This window comes from Choristoneura fumiferana, chromosome 9 (genome assembly GCF_025370935.1).
Source record: "Choristoneura fumiferana chromosome 9, NRCan_CFum_1, whole genome shotgun sequence".
In the NCBI taxonomy this organism is placed as follows: domain Eukaryota; kingdom Metazoa; phylum Arthropoda; class Insecta; order Lepidoptera; family Tortricidae; genus Choristoneura; species Choristoneura fumiferana.
Window position 1 is genome coordinate 3,052,939 of NC_133480.1, and position 19,290 is coordinate 3,072,228.

General features: G+C 37.0%; 1 protein-coding gene across 1 annotated transcript in view; it reads right to left on the minus strand.

The window, feature by feature from the left end:
- Nucleotides 1-19,290, minus strand: part of LOC141431449 (uncharacterized) — a 63,339-nt gene that overhangs the window by 4,586 nt on the left and 39,463 nt on the right. Inside the window, exons 4-11 of the mRNA XM_074092633.1 lie at nucleotides 18,536-18,706; nucleotides 17,423-17,535; nucleotides 16,442-16,556; nucleotides 14,773-14,890; nucleotides 6,899-7,036; nucleotides 2,852-3,042; nucleotides 1,660-1,798; nucleotides 415-520 (exon numbers count right to left, since the gene is read on the minus strand). Of these exons, the coding sequence (XP_073948734.1) occupies nucleotides 415-520; nucleotides 1,660-1,798; nucleotides 2,852-3,042; nucleotides 6,899-7,036; nucleotides 14,773-14,890; nucleotides 16,442-16,556; nucleotides 17,423-17,535; nucleotides 18,536-18,706 (1,091 nt within the window). The remainder of the gene's footprint in view (nucleotides 1-414; nucleotides 521-1,659; nucleotides 1,799-2,851; nucleotides 3,043-6,898; nucleotides 7,037-14,772; nucleotides 14,891-16,441; nucleotides 16,557-17,422; nucleotides 17,536-18,535; nucleotides 18,707-19,290) is intronic.

Sequence of the window (19,290 nt, forward strand, 5' to 3'; positions counted from 1 at the left end):
AAAATGAACTTTTCGACTTCGATACGAGATGATTGGCAAACGGGCAAAAAATCAATATTAAAATCTGATAAAATTTATAAAAACCCTCCTTACGCCAGTCGGGTAAAAGGGCCATCTTAAACAACTAGCACTGGAAGGGATAAATACATTGTACTTCAAAGAGATAATTGGCCACTTTTACTAACGTTTAGGTTCCGGACCCTTGTTCTATGTACATAACCATCTTACATAGCCTTCCCTGGTAGTGGCCAAATTGTTTCCTAATTATAATAAGGCTCTGGTTCTTCGCTGGCCGCTTTCGAGGCACGCTCGCTTCGCTCATTCGGCATTAGTTAGTTAGGGGAGGCTCTAAGTTAGAAACAACCACTGAGGTGGGTTTCAGTAAAGATTCACTAAAACTACATAGTAATGTACCTTAATAGGTGCTCCAGTAGGTACTTGAGCGTATCTCGATTGCACTGCGGCAGCGATTGTATGATGTCCCGGAACTCTTTGATCTTCGCCTCCCGCGGCCGTATTGCTGTAAGATAATTTGTTTTATCAGTTTTTAACACCTGGCAAGAAGGCAAAGTAATCTACGTGGTACAGTCACCAGCATTAATATCTGCCACAGCGGAGCGTGCAAAAATATCTGACACGTCCTTCCGGCCCTAGAAACAGAGTTGTATCAGATATTTATGCACGCTTGTTGTGTCATATATTGGTGCTGCTGACTGTACGATTATTCGTGATCGTGAAGCATACCTACACATCTTATTTTTAGGGTTCCGGAGCCAAAATGGCAAAAACGGAACCCTTATAGTTTCGCCATGTCTGTCTGTCTGTCTGTCCGTCCGTCCGCGGCTTTGCTCAGGGACTATCAATGCTAGAAAGCTATAATTTTGCACGGATATATATGTAAACCATACCGAAAAAATGGTCCCATAGACGTAAAGTGGGGGTGTTTTTTTTCTTATCCAACCTTGTAGTGTGGGGTATCGTTGGATAGGTATTTTAAAACCATTAGGGGTTCGCTAAGACGATTTTTTGATACAGTGATTCGTTTGCGAAATATTCAACTTTAAATTTTGAAAGAATTCATGATGGTAGTACGTATAGAACAAACTTACAAGGAAAACTATAACGGTTAAGTTTGCTTGACAATTATTAGTAGTTTAATAGTAAATAGCAGCCTAAGGTATAAAATATACCTAAACTTGGAAGATTCCGTGTAAAATACGAAATCCTTAGAAAAATATTACTTAATTTTTTCGTAATGGCTACGGAACTGATTTGCACAATTTCCGTACTTTAGAAATAAAATATATTTTTCTTTCTTTTCTTTGTTTATAATGTCACAAGGTCACACCATCCAGCTGCCTGTGTGTGACAGCATGAATTGTACCAACATCCGACACAACATCGTGCATAAATCTCTGATACGATACTCTATTTCTAGGGATGGTAGGACGTGTCAGATATTTTTCCATGCTCCGCTGTGGCAGATATTAACGCAGGTGACTGTATTTACGCCGCTGGATTATTCATGCATCCAACCTATACACGTCGCACTGTTGGCCTCCTCTTAGAATGAGAAAGCATGAGCCTTAGTTCTCACACAGGCCAGTGTGGGTTGGCAACTCCTCACACCTAACACCACTTAAACCTGATAGTACTTACAACATGCGGCCAGGATCCTGTCAAACATGCTGCAGGGTATTAGTGGCTCCTTCAGCTCTCGGAAGAACAGCTTCAGCGAGCCCGTCAGCACGTGGATGTCGGTGTTGTATTCTATCACGGACAGGTTGTTCTGGTCGATCTGGAATTGACAGGTTTTTATTGAAATATCATCAGACATATCTAGCAGCCTAACGTCAATCAAGTAAAATCCCTTTAGTGTTTTGGGTTATACTTCAAAATAAGCTTGATTTAATAAATTATTTTAGCATTGTTCAGGATGTGGTCAAGAGAACTTATGAACATTTGGAGGCTCCCTGGGACGGGAGGCCAGGGCTAGGCCACTCCTCTCGCACTCTTAGGGTCTTCCCAATCAGTCGTAAATGACGTGTATCAACGAGAAGACGTCTTTCTCGTTCTTCTTGCGTGGATATAATAGTAGATTGTTCAACGAGGGACTAAATCAAGCCGTAATGGCACGAGATGTTATTGTTGTTTAGTCTCGCGTTAAGCAATCTACTTTTCACTTTGAATGCGCGAAAAAAAAACAATGTTTTGTTCTAAATTAAAATATTACTTTTTAAAAACGTACGCTCGACTAATGGACAGGTCATCTGTTTAAAATTCAAATAGCAAAAAAAAAAATTGCTGCGCGTTTTTTTCTTTTATTTTATTGTTTATGTAGTGACGCTTTAAAAGCTTGCATGATTAGCTAACAGTTTCAAAATTGAAAACTATTTTAAAACTAATTGGACTATGTATAATAAAATGAATTAATCCTTAATGTAATTAAATAGATTCATATTCGTAATCATTAATTGTGTTTCACGAAATTAAATCGTGTTTTTTTTGCACAGTTGTCATTTTGAGGTTATTTCCACGCCTAAAAATCCTCTATTCAAAACCACCCTGTTGGCTGTTTAGGAGTTTCCATTGTAAATTAAAAAAATACTTTAATCCCTAGAGAATAAAAAGAAGCTTTAGTCCCGATATGCAGAGACTAAAGTAACATTTTAAGAGCATAAGAAGTGAAAAGCATTTTTTGGTCGACTACAGACGATTCCGTGTCGATAGATTTAGGGAGACCTAATGGTCTGAGTCTGACTAATGTCAGCTACTGCCAAGTTGCCACTCGGGTTTCTTCATACGTGGTGAAGGAAGACCCTTAGTCCGCCACTGCCAAGCTGCCACTCACCTCAAGCCGTATCTTCTGCACTTGACTCAGGTTCCCGCTAGCGCGATACAGTCCATCAGTGCACATATTCTCCTCGCTGCTTTCGATCTCGCTGATGCAAGCTTTCACGAAGGCGGGAACCAGCGGCGCGCCAGGGTTCGCTGGGTCCGGGAGACACACCTGCGACAGATTCTTTCCGAAGACTGGCTCGTCTGTAGAAAAGAATTGAGGGTCAGATTGGATGAATAATCATGTATGTGGGCAGGGCCGGAATTGAGGGTGTGTTTGGATGTATATTCTAATCCTACTTATATGTGGGCAGGGCCTTAGCCATGTAGCCGGCGCGTCATGCCTCTGGCGCTCTTTTAGACACAAGCGACAAAATGACAGGTCGTGTCTGTCAGACATAGAATAAAAAATACAAAAAGACTCCAAAAAACCAATCATAATTTGATTGCTTAGTAGCGACATCTCTTGTCTGGGTGAGCGGTTGGTTCCGAAAGAGTGTGATGTCTGTCGACGCCGCATAGATGTCACTAGTGCTGCTGCTTAAGTAGCAAAGTAGAAATAAGCAACCTGAGATATGTATGCATAGGAAAAATTCGTGTCTAGATTCCTGTCCAGCAGTGGTGTAGGGGCTATAGCACGCAGCACGGAATTCTGAGGACCTTGGTTCGATTCCCAGAGCTGATCTCTTTTTCTGGTTTTTCTGTGCATCCATGTCTCAGTTTGTATTTTCGATATAGAATACTCATAGAATACTGCCTAAAACGAGATATAAGTCTATAAAACTTAGTACGCTGTGACTAGTTTTTCCGCGTGTCGTCACGCTGTCTATACTTTTTAGGACGGCGTGACGTCGCAGGCCTCCATTCCCGAACTTTAACGTGCTTTATCTTTGTAATTTTTTGTTCGATTGGCAAAATAACACGTAATTGAAAATACAAACTGAAATATAGATGCACAGAAAAACAGAAAAATAAGACCATCACTGGGAATCGAACCCAGGTCCTCGGTAATCCGTACCGCGTGCTATACCGCTACACACTGATGGTCAACGGTACCGACACGAATTTCCCTATGCACCTCATATCTTCAGCTTGAAAAAATTGAAATTGAGTAAAAATTTGGAATTGAAATAAAAAAATACAAAATATTCCAAAAAACCAATCTTAAAATAACACGTGTTTTATATTTTCTGATTATCTAATTGACGGACTTTTTACTTAAACATAATTTTATTTTTATCCAGGTAACTTCCCCATTGGATAGTTGAGTGGTTAGAATCTGACCACGAAGCTTGAGGTCCCAGGTTCTAACCCCGGTTGGAGTAAATCTATATTTCACTTCCCAAAAAACTTATCGCAGTAGTTTTATTCCCCAAACGAATCTTTAGCATATTTACGTTTATAAATCAAATTAGCATTAAGCATAATTTCACTTGGTCTAGATTTATTCAGACAAACGTTTATTAAGCAAACGTTTTTCTTTGGCTAATATTACACACACACACACACACACACACACACACAAACATCACGCCTGTATTCCCAAATGGGGTAAGGAGAGCACACGAAACGTTCCCCTTCGGAGCCACTTTTACCAATTTTAGGTTTAAAGTTTGACAAGTGACAGTGGCAGTGTTTGAGTATGGAATTGTGATTAGGGACTACCTAGTGAGACTTAATTAATGATAGAATAATGACATGATTTAGAATACTAGCACGCCGAAGTATTATGTGTCGTTAAATATACTAAAACATGATGATTATGTTAGTATATTTTTTAAAGGATGACTACTATTTGATATTACCTACTATTACGAAACTCTTACATTATGGTTTTAGGAATATTTTTTAAATAAGTAGGTACACATAATAGTGACGTTCAAAAATTTGACAGGGATTGAACATGTGTTACATCTCATTTCTTGGCACAAGCCTTATGGGCTTAGGACGTAGTTCCCACGCGGGACCAGTGCGGCTTGGGAACTTAATACACCATTGAATTGCTTCGTAGTTTTGCAGGTTTCCTCACGACGTTCCTCTTTATTGTAAAGCTCGTGGTAAATTTCAAATTTAATGTCGCTCATGAATTTCGAAATAGTCAGAAGTGCAAGTCCGCGTTTGAACCCACAATCCTTTGCTTGAGAGGGCATAGGTCAAACCACTATGCCACCGCGGCTGTTGAACAAAATATGTTTAAATCATAATTTATAGTAAATTGAGATCTTAGGGAAGACTTTAAATGTTTAAACATTTTGTTGAAGTGAAAATATTTCACAGTAAAATTTTTATCGATGGGTCAAGATCTAAAAAACGTTAAGATAAGATAAAAAGTGGCCATAAATGAAAATCTGAAAATCTAAAATAAAAATACATTTAAAATAATATACAATATTTACGGCCTAACTTAACTTATACACATATTAAAATACACAAATAACACGATTAAGGTAAGTGATTGATTAGAGTGAGATGTTAAATGCAGTAAAATTAATAAAAAACTAAATGAATAATCTATAGGAGTGGCTGCAGTGGGTAAGTTTCCGAAAATTAATATCGCAACTTGTCATCACTTATACAAGGAACCCCGGAGACGAGCTGTCGGTAGGCCTCCAACAAGATGGAGCGACGACTTGGTTAAGATCGCGGGATCGCGGTGGATGCGAAAAGCAGAAGACCGGTCTGAGTGGAGAGCCTTTGGGGAGGCCTATGTCCAGCAGTGGACGTCTTTCGGCTGACATGATGATGATGATGATACAAGGAACTAACTTAAAGTAAGTAGGTACAGTCACCAGCACCAATATCTGACACAACAAGCGTGCATAAATATCTGACGACTATATTTCTAGGACCGGAAGGACGTGTCAGATATTTTTGCACGCTTCGCTGTGGCAGATATGAATGCTGGTGACTGTACAAAATAACTGATTAAAAAAACTATTTCAAATCATAATTTATACTAGGTACTTGAATACTATGCCTTACTATATTACTGTTAATTATATAATATACTTAAATATGACTTTTTTTCACATTCCATATGATTTTTAAAAATTCAACCACTCACCTTTTAAAAACAGTATTTATTCCTTAGCTAAAGGTTTGGACAAAAAATAAAACACTTTCACCTTTAAATGCTATTTTTTACATTTAACTTATAATATACACACGACTAAAAAACTACTTTGTTAAAAAAAAACACCCAAAAACTTTGTTAGGAAAAAATTAAAGCTCTACACCAAAGTCCTTGTATAGACGATTAAACTAAATACATACAGTCGTACTTTATAATATACATATTAGTACATATTTTGCAATCGTCTCTACATTTTTACAAAATATTTAATAAACAAAACCAACTGAATATAAAAAAACCACTAAATTAGACACTAAATTAAAAAAAATATATACTGGTTTCTCATTCGATTCCAATTTTGAAGCAAAAGACTACAACAAAAACGTTTAGCTCTTTAAATTGACATTTTTCTTTTTAATTCAGTCCCTATTTATTATTAATAAATGCATATTATATAAAGAAATCTTTTTTTGATTCTTAAAGGCACGAACAAAAAGTTTGTAAAATAAAGTTTTATTTATTGGATTTTTTTCAATAATTCGAGTTTTAAATTAAAAAAAAAATACAAAAATACTAACATTTTTAAGTTAATGAACATTTGTTTTCATTGTTGCTGTTTAATTTCCTCGCAATGTGAAAAGCAGAGTGTAGGTACCTCAGTGTAACTTCTCGAGTAAAATGACGCATTTTATGCACTCTATATACAATCTACTATTGAGTTTCCTGTTTTTAAGCAATAAAAACCTAACATGGTTTCATTTTATCTAACGCTCACTATTTATGTAGATATAATTCACTTATTGTAAAACTTTTTGTCGTGAAAAATTAAATAAAAAACATGCAAAAACTTAAACTACATAACATATTTTTCATTTTATTATCATTACTTTTCGTTAGTATTCATTGCGATCGACCGAGAAACCAAAAGTGCAAGACTACGTTCAAAGTGCAAGCTCCTCACACCGATTTAATAATTGTGAGTCCAACCTTTGTAGATCCCCTTTTTGACCAATACTTCCATTGGCGGTCTTTTGGCGAAGAACTTGCGCAAGCGACTCTTGACGTGGGACTTTTGGGTGGAAGCCTCTGTGGAATCGCTCAGGTCTTCGTTGCTGCTGCCGCCGGCTGAAAACAACGGATGCCGTATAACGGAAAAAAGAAGAAAGACAAAATGGCGGGAAGAGTGACGTTCCTGTTTACGCAAGATTTTGTGGTTAGTTTTAATAACTTGTCCGCATTTGGATGTATTTAATTAAATAAAACAGTATTTTCCCGTTATTTGATAAATAACTTTAGTAAAATTAAACTCAAATACTTAGAGCTTCATTGATTTCTGTTTAAAAACTAAAATTAGAACAGCGAAAAACGCTTTTTATTGTTATTCTACAAAAATCTTGCATTGACAGGAATTAAACATAGTTAAAAGATGTGTAAGCAAAATGAACAAGAAGATTCATAAGCTGATGAGCGACAGAGATGTATACATTTAATGTGTAACAGAGAGACCCGTTATAATAATAATACAGAAATGTTTAAACAACCTACCTATTTTAAGTATAAAGATTATTTCAAACACAAAATAAACATGAATTTTGCTGTAGGACCAAAAGGCAGTTAAATAAAAAAGATACTTCTGCGTCTGGTTTATGGTTTTTATTAGGTACAGAAAAAGAGACTTGGCAATATACGCCACAATGCTTTCGGGAATTCTAGTAAAGAAATAATAAAGGAAAAATTGTTAGTACAGAATAGGTATAGCTTTCTACAGTCAAATTCATAATTCATAAGCTTGAAAATTTATTTAACTTCAATGTTTTCAAGTTCGAGTAAATTTTTGACAATCCGTTTCGCTAGCATTTTTGTTGCTCAACAAATTAATTATCAATTTTGTTATCTTCGAAAAGACATCTAACTAACAGAACATTAAAATTTGACAACTAAGTTAGGTACCCAATTGAACTAGAAGAAGACAATGTCCAAAATTGATAGTAACTTAAAACTAGATTATTAATTTAGGAAGTACTTAAATTGAAACAAGGTCTTTCGAGTAATCTTTTGCATTGACAGAGATAAGGGGCACGAAAACAAATTAAATAATCAAAGACAACCCATCACCAAACAAAGACGAAAACAATTTGGCATCTTGCGCAGTTACATTCGAAATTTCATTCAGATTTCGATACCTTTAAGACAACTGTAGGTACTTTTTAACGCCACGTGAAATACAAAAGTGATATCACAAATCCATGACAAGTTTGGATACCATGGTGAAACAGCAACAGAGTACAATGGAGGAAACTAAAGTACAATTCAATAGAATCTGACAATTTTCTACATATTTTAGATACCCTATCGTGGGCACACTTGATTATATATGTCCCTGTTGTTGCAATTATCATCTAAATGGAATCAAAAAAGAATAATAGTCACATCACAAAGCCTTAGGCAGCCCGGTGTTTATATTAGTAGGCTGGAAGTGTCTACAGGATTGTCAGATTCTATTGAATTGGAGTTTAAATAGGGTATCAGGGTGGAACCTTTTCACCATGAAATTTTCAATGAATACCATTCACTCTGGTATGGGATTGAGCTTCATCGACTGTATAATGCTGTAACTCATCCTGGTTTAGTATTTATTTCGCCATTTTACTTTTTAATCTTGAGGCGACAAAACAAGATCGATAGTAAGGTATTAGATACTATTAACTACAAGACTGTCTTAAAAACACTTGTATTTAGGCAATTTTATGTCTGAAAACAATATTTGCAACTGACTGTAAAATTACATATACAAAATCTATGGAAGAATTGCGTTTTGATAGCTCATAAAAACTATCTAAATTTTGGTTGTGAAACCATCCATCTTACTATCTCTTACCCATTCCAACCAGGATATGTTAGAACCGAACTAACTACCTACTACTCGTATGTTGCTCTTTTTACATGATATCTAAGCTTGTCTTTGATCTGTGATACAAACTGACGGATATATCCGCCATCATAGACGTTGAAAAACTTAAATAAGCAAACATGAAATTTCGAGTTTCTTTATGTTAGTAAGACGCCTGGACACGTTAGGTTAGAACATTCATTCAATTTGGACATACACAAGTTCCAAATAAACTTTCATTTATTTACCTTCGTTTGTTTTTTTCCTGAAACCGCTAACACTTTTGAAACTATTTGCAACAAGTCTAAACGGACCCCCACCTGCTGTTAGTCGGAATGAACTAAATCAACATTTAGACCTAAAATTGTGTGAAATGACAAAATGTCTGAAGTTGTTTGAAGATAATACAGTTATTGATAACTCTGATAGTAGAAAGATATAGGGTATCTCGAGTAATACGGACAATAGTTTAGAGCAAAAGGTTAGAACTGCGTTTTTCGGTAATAAGAAAAAAGTAATAATATTTTTAGAAAAATATAGCAGATTTGGATAAGAGATCAGGACATTTTGCAATAATGATAACAATACCTTTAGAGATGACTGAGACTATCTACAAGCTATCACGCCTTCATTTACTGTACTAGGTACTGTAATTATGCAATTGTGTAAGTCCGTCAGAATTAAGATTGAATTTGAGATCATTTATTTATTAATTATTTGAAGAGGCTTTATGAGTTTTAAGATGAGATTTCAAAACTTCTAATGCCTAGTTTTTGTAATCATCATCTATACCGGGTATTACATTTACTGTAATACGAAATTAGGAACAATAAATCAAATTACAGGTATTTTATCTTATCAATAATCGTGCCCAAGTGGTTTTTTAATTCATTTAAAGATTTTATTTGTTTCTTACGAAGTCAATTGCATCTGCAATGTACAACAAACACACAATATAACCAAAACAAGTTTGCGATTTTAATATCCATTGATTGTGTAATTTAGCTATCTTAGATTACTATAAATGTTAGGTCCTAGGTGTGTTAAGATATTACGTATATTATTGTGGTTATGATGAGTATGATGACCTAAGCAATCGTCTCAATTTATTGTTTCCCTTACAACATAGTAAAAGAATTTTAAACAATAAAAAATAGACCGTAGAACGGTTCTTTCACTACAAGGTGGGTTTAGGAAGTTAAAAAATATCGTTGGCCTTCCGTTTTGATGGTTCTTATAATATAAATTTTGATGATTCAGTTTAATTCCCTACTTCGAGTTCTATGTCCCTGCTAAGGGACGCAATTACGTCGTTATCAAATTTAGATGCAGTAAGTGGAGATGCTGGGATATTCAAACAATATTTTTGAAATAAAAAACTCCAGCTTTATGAGCTTCAAGTAATCACAGGAGTTGCGGCAACTATAGGTACTGTAAACTTAAGATACTTAGCCCACCAAGCGCGCTATTTTCATAAATCGGTTAGTTACTGCATCGAGGATTAAAGAACTTTATATCTATGAATAGTTCCGATTAATTTGTGATCCATTATGTAAAATAGGTTAGATTTCCAAAAAATATATAATAAGTCCGTCAGAAAGATAAAAAAATAGTGCACTTAATTTTTCTTTTTATAATTGAACAAAAAATTATGGACATAGCTAGTTAAAGTTCCGTCACACCAACATACACTTTTTATTAAGGAGTGAAGTCACGGACCTCCACTCCCTTAATCTCCCTTCAACTTTACCTACTTATATATAAAAAAACTATGAAGCCCTAAAAAAAGTGACGGATTAAATGTTTTTTTTTTACCCAGGAATCCTAACAATTGCCATACAATATGACAGATACCCGATCTTGAGTAGGTCCCAAATTAAAGATCGTGATTATAAGACTACTTTCAAAACACGTGCTCATAACATGCATCGTATTAGGTCATTTACTCATTTGTGACACAGTATGCAGCCGATATTAGATAAAAACTATTTGTATGATAGAAATATCCTCTGGTGTTTCAATCAAAGCTTCAGCAAAGTGTACGATTAAAACGAAATTTATTTTTATCTTAAACCGTCGTCGACTCCAGCGTCCTAGCTGGGCACAAGCCGCCTCTCAAAATGGCTTCAAGTTTAACTTTTGACATTAATCATGAATGAATTTAATACAGATGCGAACCCGAGCTCGAATCCACGACCATATACAACCTACGATCCAGACCTGGCTATTACGACTTTTCCATTCTGAGTACGCATTCGAAAAGGAACAACCTGCAGTAAAATGGAGTAGATAAGTCTATCAAAATTGAGATGTTTTTGATGTGTGCCTACAGAGAGAAATATCTGACGCAAAAACATCCTTCATAGCCACAAAAAATCCTATCAAAGTAAGGAATCAAACGTGTATAAGTGTACGAGATTAACAAATTTTTGATGTATGTAAGACGCAATCTCGATTGTATGTTTATTTTGGATGCTTAATTAAAAAGACGTTTGTGGTTCGGAAAACACGTACGCGATTTACGTTTACTGCTTTGACTTTTGCTGTTGCCCGTCTCTTTATGTTTCTTTTCTATCTTTTCCTGTTTATCATTTTTATCGCTCAAGTTTTGCATAGAACCGAAGAAATCCTTAAATTTCGAGTGGCTTTTCTCTTTCTCTGTGGGACTCTTCTTCGGTGTGCTCATGATTACATTGGAACCACTTTCTGAAGTATACGCCACCGCTATCACTACTTCATACTCCATTCCGAGTCTTAAATTGACAGGTATCCATTAAAAAAATTCACTGATCACTCTAGTTTTAAACTCACTACACTACACCATGGTAGAATTACTTTGTAACTGAGAACTCACGTGTTAAGGGAAGTTTACTGTAAAATAGTTATCAAAATACTGGATAACGATTACAAACTTACAATAGGAACATTTAGTTATCTGATAAGTAATATTCTACCCGGATAAAGAATCCGATAAGTATTAATTGATTCTAAACGTACTCGTATATCAATGAATTGATAGCTGCAATCGATACTGGTTCGCCAGTGAATCTTATGTGAAGTTTTTGTCACTTTTGTTGATAAAAATCGTTAAGCCACGCCATTCTGTAATGATTTTCGAATTGCTGCTTTCCTCGAATGGAAACAAGGCTGTATTTACAATAAATTCACAATAAGGCGACTAAAAGTTGCAATTTGTACGAAATTACCAGTAACAATTGAATCTCAGGTACGAAAATTAAGAAAACTAGATGTTGATTTTTCACACTACATTTTCCAACTCTTTTATCCAGTTTTAATTTTTATTTTAAGTATTTTGGTAATCCTGCAAAGGGAGAAATATAAAATTATGAAATTGTAGGCACAGTATCATCATAACAGCATGCAAGAATAAGGCACTGCCAAGAGCGTAGTCAGCGGTATCGGCAGTTTTTGAAAAAATATTAGTTTTTCTTTTACATATACAGTTTTACTCGCAAATGTGATGAAAAACATTGTTTGTCGCACGGGCAGTACTAGAATTAAAATTCCTTATTTACCGCCATTAAGACACAATGTACTATTTTTATATTGGGACATATCTTTGTAAGACCTTGTCGAAATATAAATATGAATCAACAACATCCTTACAAGAATTAGACCGCAGAAGTCCCGCGGAAATACAGCTGCATAGCATTTATAAACACAACACTGTCTAATTTAAATACGCACTTGCGTCCAGCACTGTACCGACACTGTCAAAGTCAAAGTCAAAATATCTTTATTCAATTTAGGCTATAACAAGCACTTATGACTGTCACAGATACCTATCAATTCACAATGAAGTACATCCAGTTTTTTTAACGTACCTCCTATTTATTAAACCCGGTATTAATTTTGTAGCAACAAACGTTTCGAACTCGTTCGCGGTTACTTTTCAAAACTTTTAAAGCAAGACATAAGGATGGGATTTTTTGACAACTTCAAAGTTGCCAGTTTCTAACGTTTATGAGTATAATAAATTCGTGAATTCCATTAAAAATGAGGTGACGCAAGGATTTAAGTAGTTAGCAAAAATGAAAGTGATATTGGTAAATATACCTTCATATGCGTTAACGTTATCTATTCGCAAAACGAACGAACTTTCTATTTTGGAGACGTTTAAAATAATTCGAAATTAAGAAATAAACCTACCGTAGTTGCGTAGGTATTTTTATTTCAGAAAGAAAGAACATTTATTGTCCATAAAAAAAACACATATTAGTGAGAAGGTATGAGGCAAAAGGTTCAGGCTCAGCATGTGCGGTGAGGACTATGTTTCACCCTTCACCTCGCTGATTTAACAATTAAACAAAAAACACAGCTGGCACTTATAAAACTGACAACTTAGCTAGTGAGGTCGTCAACAAATCGAAACTTAAATGTTAAATAGATACTATGAGAACAGATCGTTGTAGAACGTCTTAAAACAGATTGAGAAGTACCTACCACGGACAAGTTCGAAATAGTTTTTGTTTCAAAACTTCCACAAAAAACACACACAGCTAGTCTAAACACGTGCGAGTTAAACGAATTCAGTCCTCAAACACAACTAAAACAGTAAAAAGTCTCAATGAAAACAATTGAATCGATGCCAATTTCATAGAAGCTTAATAGTCACTGGACAAGGAAATACGAGACTATTTAATGGAAAAATTAGTCACATAAAACCACAGAACCAAACGCTATGTATTGAAATGGAGCAATAATAATTTTAAAATGTTTTTCCGGTTAATTATTTGAAACTTGGCGTCTAATAAACATTGGGATCAGGGAAGGATACTGATTAATAAAATTGATTACGCTAAACTTAAAGCGCCATCTTTTGTAGAATAGACGATTTAGATTGGTAATAGCGACTTCATAATAGATGGCACTGCTATCTTTGTGGCAAAAATAAATTGAAGAGTCAGTGTTCTGTCATTTCATACATGGGGCTCAGAAGCGTTTCACGTGTGTTCGTCAATGTCCGTTGCCACGTGTGGTGTGTGGTCACAGTGTTGCAATTGGTTTTAGTTGAAGAGAGTTAGATTTTCGTAACAAACAGGATATGGGCGGTTGGATCGCTTCAGAGCCTCACCCAGATGTCCCACAACAAAGTACACGTACTTCCTCTCTAACGTTGGCACACAATTACACTAATCTCTTCAGCAGCTTCAGCCTCGAGGCCTTCACATAGGAGCCCCACCCCCCGCATTTAACATTGAGTTCTTTAGTCAAACAGTCTTTTTTCGACTCAGGAGGCTTCCATCTTTCATTACCCTAAGGCTTCCAGACCTCTTTATACTTTACTCTTTACACCGTACGTGGTAGGCCGGCTGGTTAGTGAATAATTGAACATATATTATGTACACAATGTACTACTAGAATAATTTATTGAATCAGGTACTACTAGAACTTTAAGTGAGTTAACAACCAGCGACATCTATTAGCACGTGTGAATATTCCTTAGCAATGGTAGAAACAAAGAGCTTACAAGCGGTGGACGACCTTATAAAAGGCCGATCTGCGACCGCCTCGATCGCTGAGGTGCTTTTTTTAGCTGAGTCGCTTTAAAGGCAAAGATACTGCGTCCTTTCATTTGATTATTTTTTGAGGTCCTTTATAGATGGGGCGTGCATTCGGGAAAAATCCACTATGGACGACAGTGCCGGTCTCTCACCGGCTAAAAACCCCGGCTGTACGTCCCCAACTCCCTGGAGCTTACTACGGGAAGGAGACTGTTGGGATTGGGAGGATTTCTTATCTACCCACAGAGCTATTTATATATATAGCTTCAGCTATTTGCTGCAAAGCGGGGAGAGAAGCCTGCATTCTCCCGTTAGACTGCGGGGTGCTTGGGTCAGTCCTTTTTGTTGATCCACAATCCTCATTAGTTTCTTCATTGACCGACTGCCTTAACTGAGGTGCTTATTCCTTCACTGCGTTATTCTAATGTATCAGTAGTGTATCTTACCTTTCTGTTTGTGTCTATTGAAGTGTCGGGAGACAGGAGGAGTACGGCCGAGGCTCTCGAGATCCGTGTTGCTGCTCTGGTAATGCGGCGTCAGGTTGTCGTTGAGGGTAGGTGGACCCTGGGGAAAGGTTTGAAATTAACGGGGGTTTCTGTGGCAGTTTTGTTGGCACAAGTGTCGTGAGGTTCGTTTGACAAGTTTGACATTTTTGTCACGTTTGTTATTGATTGCATAAAGGAGCCAATCGCAAGCAAAGCTGTAACGTCAAACGGACCTCGATACTAACGCCATCTAGCGATATTTCACCTGTCAACAAACTCTCATTACTGCACTTAAAGATGTCAAAGCAGACATACTCAACCTATTTTTTGTGCCACAAATTTGTCTTAGCTGTGACGCAATGGGCCACAGCATGAATTTATTTGATTTTTCGTTAATATGGTTGTCAAATTACTTATGTATTTTTTTATTTTGCCACGTGGACTCATAGAAGTTTGCTGGAACGCAGGCTGAGTATAGCTGTGGCTGTGTCCAAAGATATTTAATTACTTCTGTTTAGAGCCGAATCATGTAAACTCATTATAGGTTTAAATTAAATACTTCTAGTTGCATGATTGTCTGTCCACCAAGCTATTTAAAATTTGGAATAAGTATAAAAAATCACGAGTGAAAATCTCGAAAGTTATAAAAAATTGCATTAGAAATTAATATGAATAGTTTTATCTCGAAAATGTGGGTGCGTCACGTCCACGCAATAAAACTAGATAAATGAAAGAGATTACACGAACCATTGATTCCGCAATCTTTATTGTTCAGGAGTTGGGAAAGGCGCTGATTGGTAATCAATCGACGTATTTAAATTAGAATTATTTTCTAAGCAATCTATCAGTAAGAATAATAAAATATAGCTATACCTACTGTTAAAAATATAGTTTCAGCGTTTGAAACTTCATACGTGTACTGTACCCACGCTAAATGAATACTTTCTAGTCAGAGTGCTTAGTCACGGACAGACGAACAGAGGACGTTTTTGCCATTATGCTTCACATACACACACACAAACACATTCGGCCGGCACTGGTCTTCCGTTGAGATCGTTGGACTTTTGAAGTGGAGGTGCCGGGATGTGCAATGCAGTACAAATTGCGGAACATTCTCAAAAATACAAGAAACTTCTAGGGAGTTCCAGAAACTTTCACGGGAATTTAAAAAAGTTTCCATTCAGTAAGTTTATTATAAGAATTTTTCATAAATATATTACGTTTTTTTTTCCAAGTAGTTTCTATATATGCACTGAGACAGATTAACGAAAATCAAGAAAAAGTTGTTGTAAACATTTTGCAACTTATAAACTAGGGCGTCCAGACCATGTACATGTGGCCCATGGGCATGTGGGTGTCAAGACCGCCAAGCTGAAGTGGGACTAGGCTGGACATGTGTGCCGTATGCATCCAGATCGATGGTCACGAATCGTTACCGAATGGGTTCCGAGGGATGGCAAAAGGAGAGAGGAGATGGCTGGACGACCAAAGCACGTTTGAGCTCGATTGGCAGGTGCATGCTCAGGATAGGGAAGAGTGGCGGAAGAAAGGGGAGGCCTTTGCCGAGCAGAGGGACATATTACAGGCTACATTAAAAAAACATCTCTGTGTGATGCCAGCTGATACTCACGAGTTTGTAGATGACGCTTTGTATGTACATGAGCCACCGCTTGGCGCCTTCTTCGGTCTCATCCTGCAGCAGGTAGCGGTCGTGGTTGATCGTCAACTCCAGGGATCTGGCGTACCTGAAGCACAAACACATTCGTTGGTTTAAACTCTATTACTCGTAGAAAAGGACAGTAAATGACACAAATTAAAATGTACATAGGTGTATATAAAACAACTAAAACAATACTGGAAAGTGACGTACGGTCCCTAAATTAATCATACAACGTATTATTTTTCTCCACTTTCGAATGGCAATGTCACAGCCCTGCTCTCGGCCCTTCCTGACAAACATCCTACTGCCTCTGCTTATTAGGGCAGTAGAGGCAGATAATAGTATAAGTAGTCGTGTAGTCAACACTTCCTGGTCCAACCTCTGACACCCATCAGCGCTTACAGTTAATGAAGAGGCAGTGTGGGACGCCAATCAATCAATCTCTTTTCTAAGCAGATCTTCTGGCGGCCTGGATGTTTTGACTCCACAAAATTTAAAGGATCATACCGGACATACCGTGCTGTGTGGTGCTGGGTTGGACTTGTGGGTGATTTAACTTCTGTAGTTAATGAGGGCTATGTTTTTTGTCTCACTAGATGGCGCACTGTTGCGTGAGGTTTTTAAGTGTGGCTTTCAGTCTGTGGGCGTGGTTGGATTAAAATCATATTTAATATACCATAAAACCGTACATTTTTCGGAAAAAAGGGAGAACAAAGGTTCCGAAAGACAAAACTGTAAAACACAGACATTCATGACCCGGAACGCATATTTGCCATAATTTTGATATTGCCACGAAATTATTCTAATTAAAAATAAACCGCGTAGCTCACCCAAAAACTATGAGATTTGACATGGAGACCTCACGCTACACTAGCGCCTCTAGCGGCGAATTCATACGCGATAGCCCTCATTGTGTTGTTGTGTTTAAAATGGTCTTTCTGTTTTGCTTACCTCCTTGTGTGTGTCTGTATGCACTGCACGACGTGAGCGTTTTGGAGCCCGAGCATCATCTCGGGCCGCGGCGCGGTCGGGCTCGGCGGCGTGCCGGGGGGCTTTGGTATTTTCTGGAACAATATCCATGTAATGTTAAGGATGAAGAAATTTTTTGAATTTCATTTGTGTTTCAGAGTGATGTTGTAGTTGGTTAGTTAGTCGCCTTATTTTTATAAACTAGTGTTATTATAAGTACTCAAAACATTTAATGGCCCTATTACAATAAAAAATACTGAATTAAACCCTGTAAGAAGTTTAATGATAATTTAGAAAGAAAGAAAAAAAAAATTATTTAGTAAAATAGTAAGGGGCTGTTTCACCATCCATTGATTAGTGTTAACTGGCGGTTAGGTGTGATGCCGTCTCTATTAGTTTTGTTCGAATAGACGGAGACGGCATCACATTTAACCGTCGGTTAACGCTAATCAATGGATGGTGAAACAGCCCCTAAAAGTAAGTAAGTAGTAGGTGAAATTTAACTACTTATTAATGGTGTAATAAGGTGGGTGTAATAAGATTTTTTCCAGTAGCTAGGTAGATACATATTTAGTAAAAGACTTTGGTTGGCCTTTTAAGCTTTTACGTTTGGAATTTCATTACATAAATAAAAAAATAACGTTTTTGTTGTAACAGATAACTGACCTAGGGGACCCGATCAAGTACAATAACAAACAAGTCATCGTCATCATCATCATCATCCCAGCCTTTAAACGTCCCACTGCTGGGCACAGGCCTCCTCTCAGAATGATAGGGCTTGGGCCGTAGTTCCCACGCGGGCCCACCGCGGATTGGGAAATTCACACGCACCATTGAATTGCTTCGCAGGTTGTGCAGGTTACCTCACGATGTTTCGAAAAACTCTGAGACAAGTACCTAGTTTATAACAGTTCGAAGTTCCAAAATATTTTTTCTAGTGTAATTAGTAAAAGTTAACGGGGAATACATCTGCATGGATGGTGGACATTGTCTATGCTCACCGTGGCAGTATAGTCCTAAACAGGGGAATCATCTGCATGGAGTAACGGCCGCCCATATTTTCCCTAAATACAGGTGGACTTTGTCTATGCTCACCGTGGCGGTATACGTCCTGTGATCCTTATAAAAGTAGAGGCCGGTCTGCGTCAGCACCATGTAGCACTCCATCCAGTTCTTTCTGCTCTTCTTGCCGTTCTCAAAGAACTTGGTGCGCTTCACTGGACCCTCGTGGACCACCTGGAACAAAACGGAGATGGGTTCGATCATCTTTTAAATGGAGACTTTAAGACAAAGCATTTGTGTGATTGACAACATAACCATGTGACATTATTGATAGTTAGCTTATGCCTGCAGCTTCGCTCGGGTTAAATTTGGGGTAACACGGAGTTATTTTCAACGAGCCGTTTTTCGTTTTTTGATTGATTTTCAGAGGATTATGTGTAAATACACTGTTTTAAACCGATGGTGAAATTCAACCTAATCTTAATTAATACTAACTTTCAACCTCGATTCACCTGCATGCTTTTCAACGGCAGGAGCAAGCAGATTTTTGCGCCTGCCATGGAACAAGACATAGGTACCAATGAGACTGTTAATATGGTACCAACGAAGCTGCTTGGGATATTATAAATACAGCAAAAAGGAGCTACATTAGATCCTATCCTAAAAATAAAGGCAGGGGATGATTTTGTTACAGATCCCAAGTCTATAGCCGACATATTTAATAATCACTTTAAATCATACAAAAAATCCGGCATGTAATGTGAATATGATTTGTAATGATATCGTCACCATGCATTCTATGTTCATGTCAAACTACTCCACGGGAAATTAAAAAATAATAAGCTCCC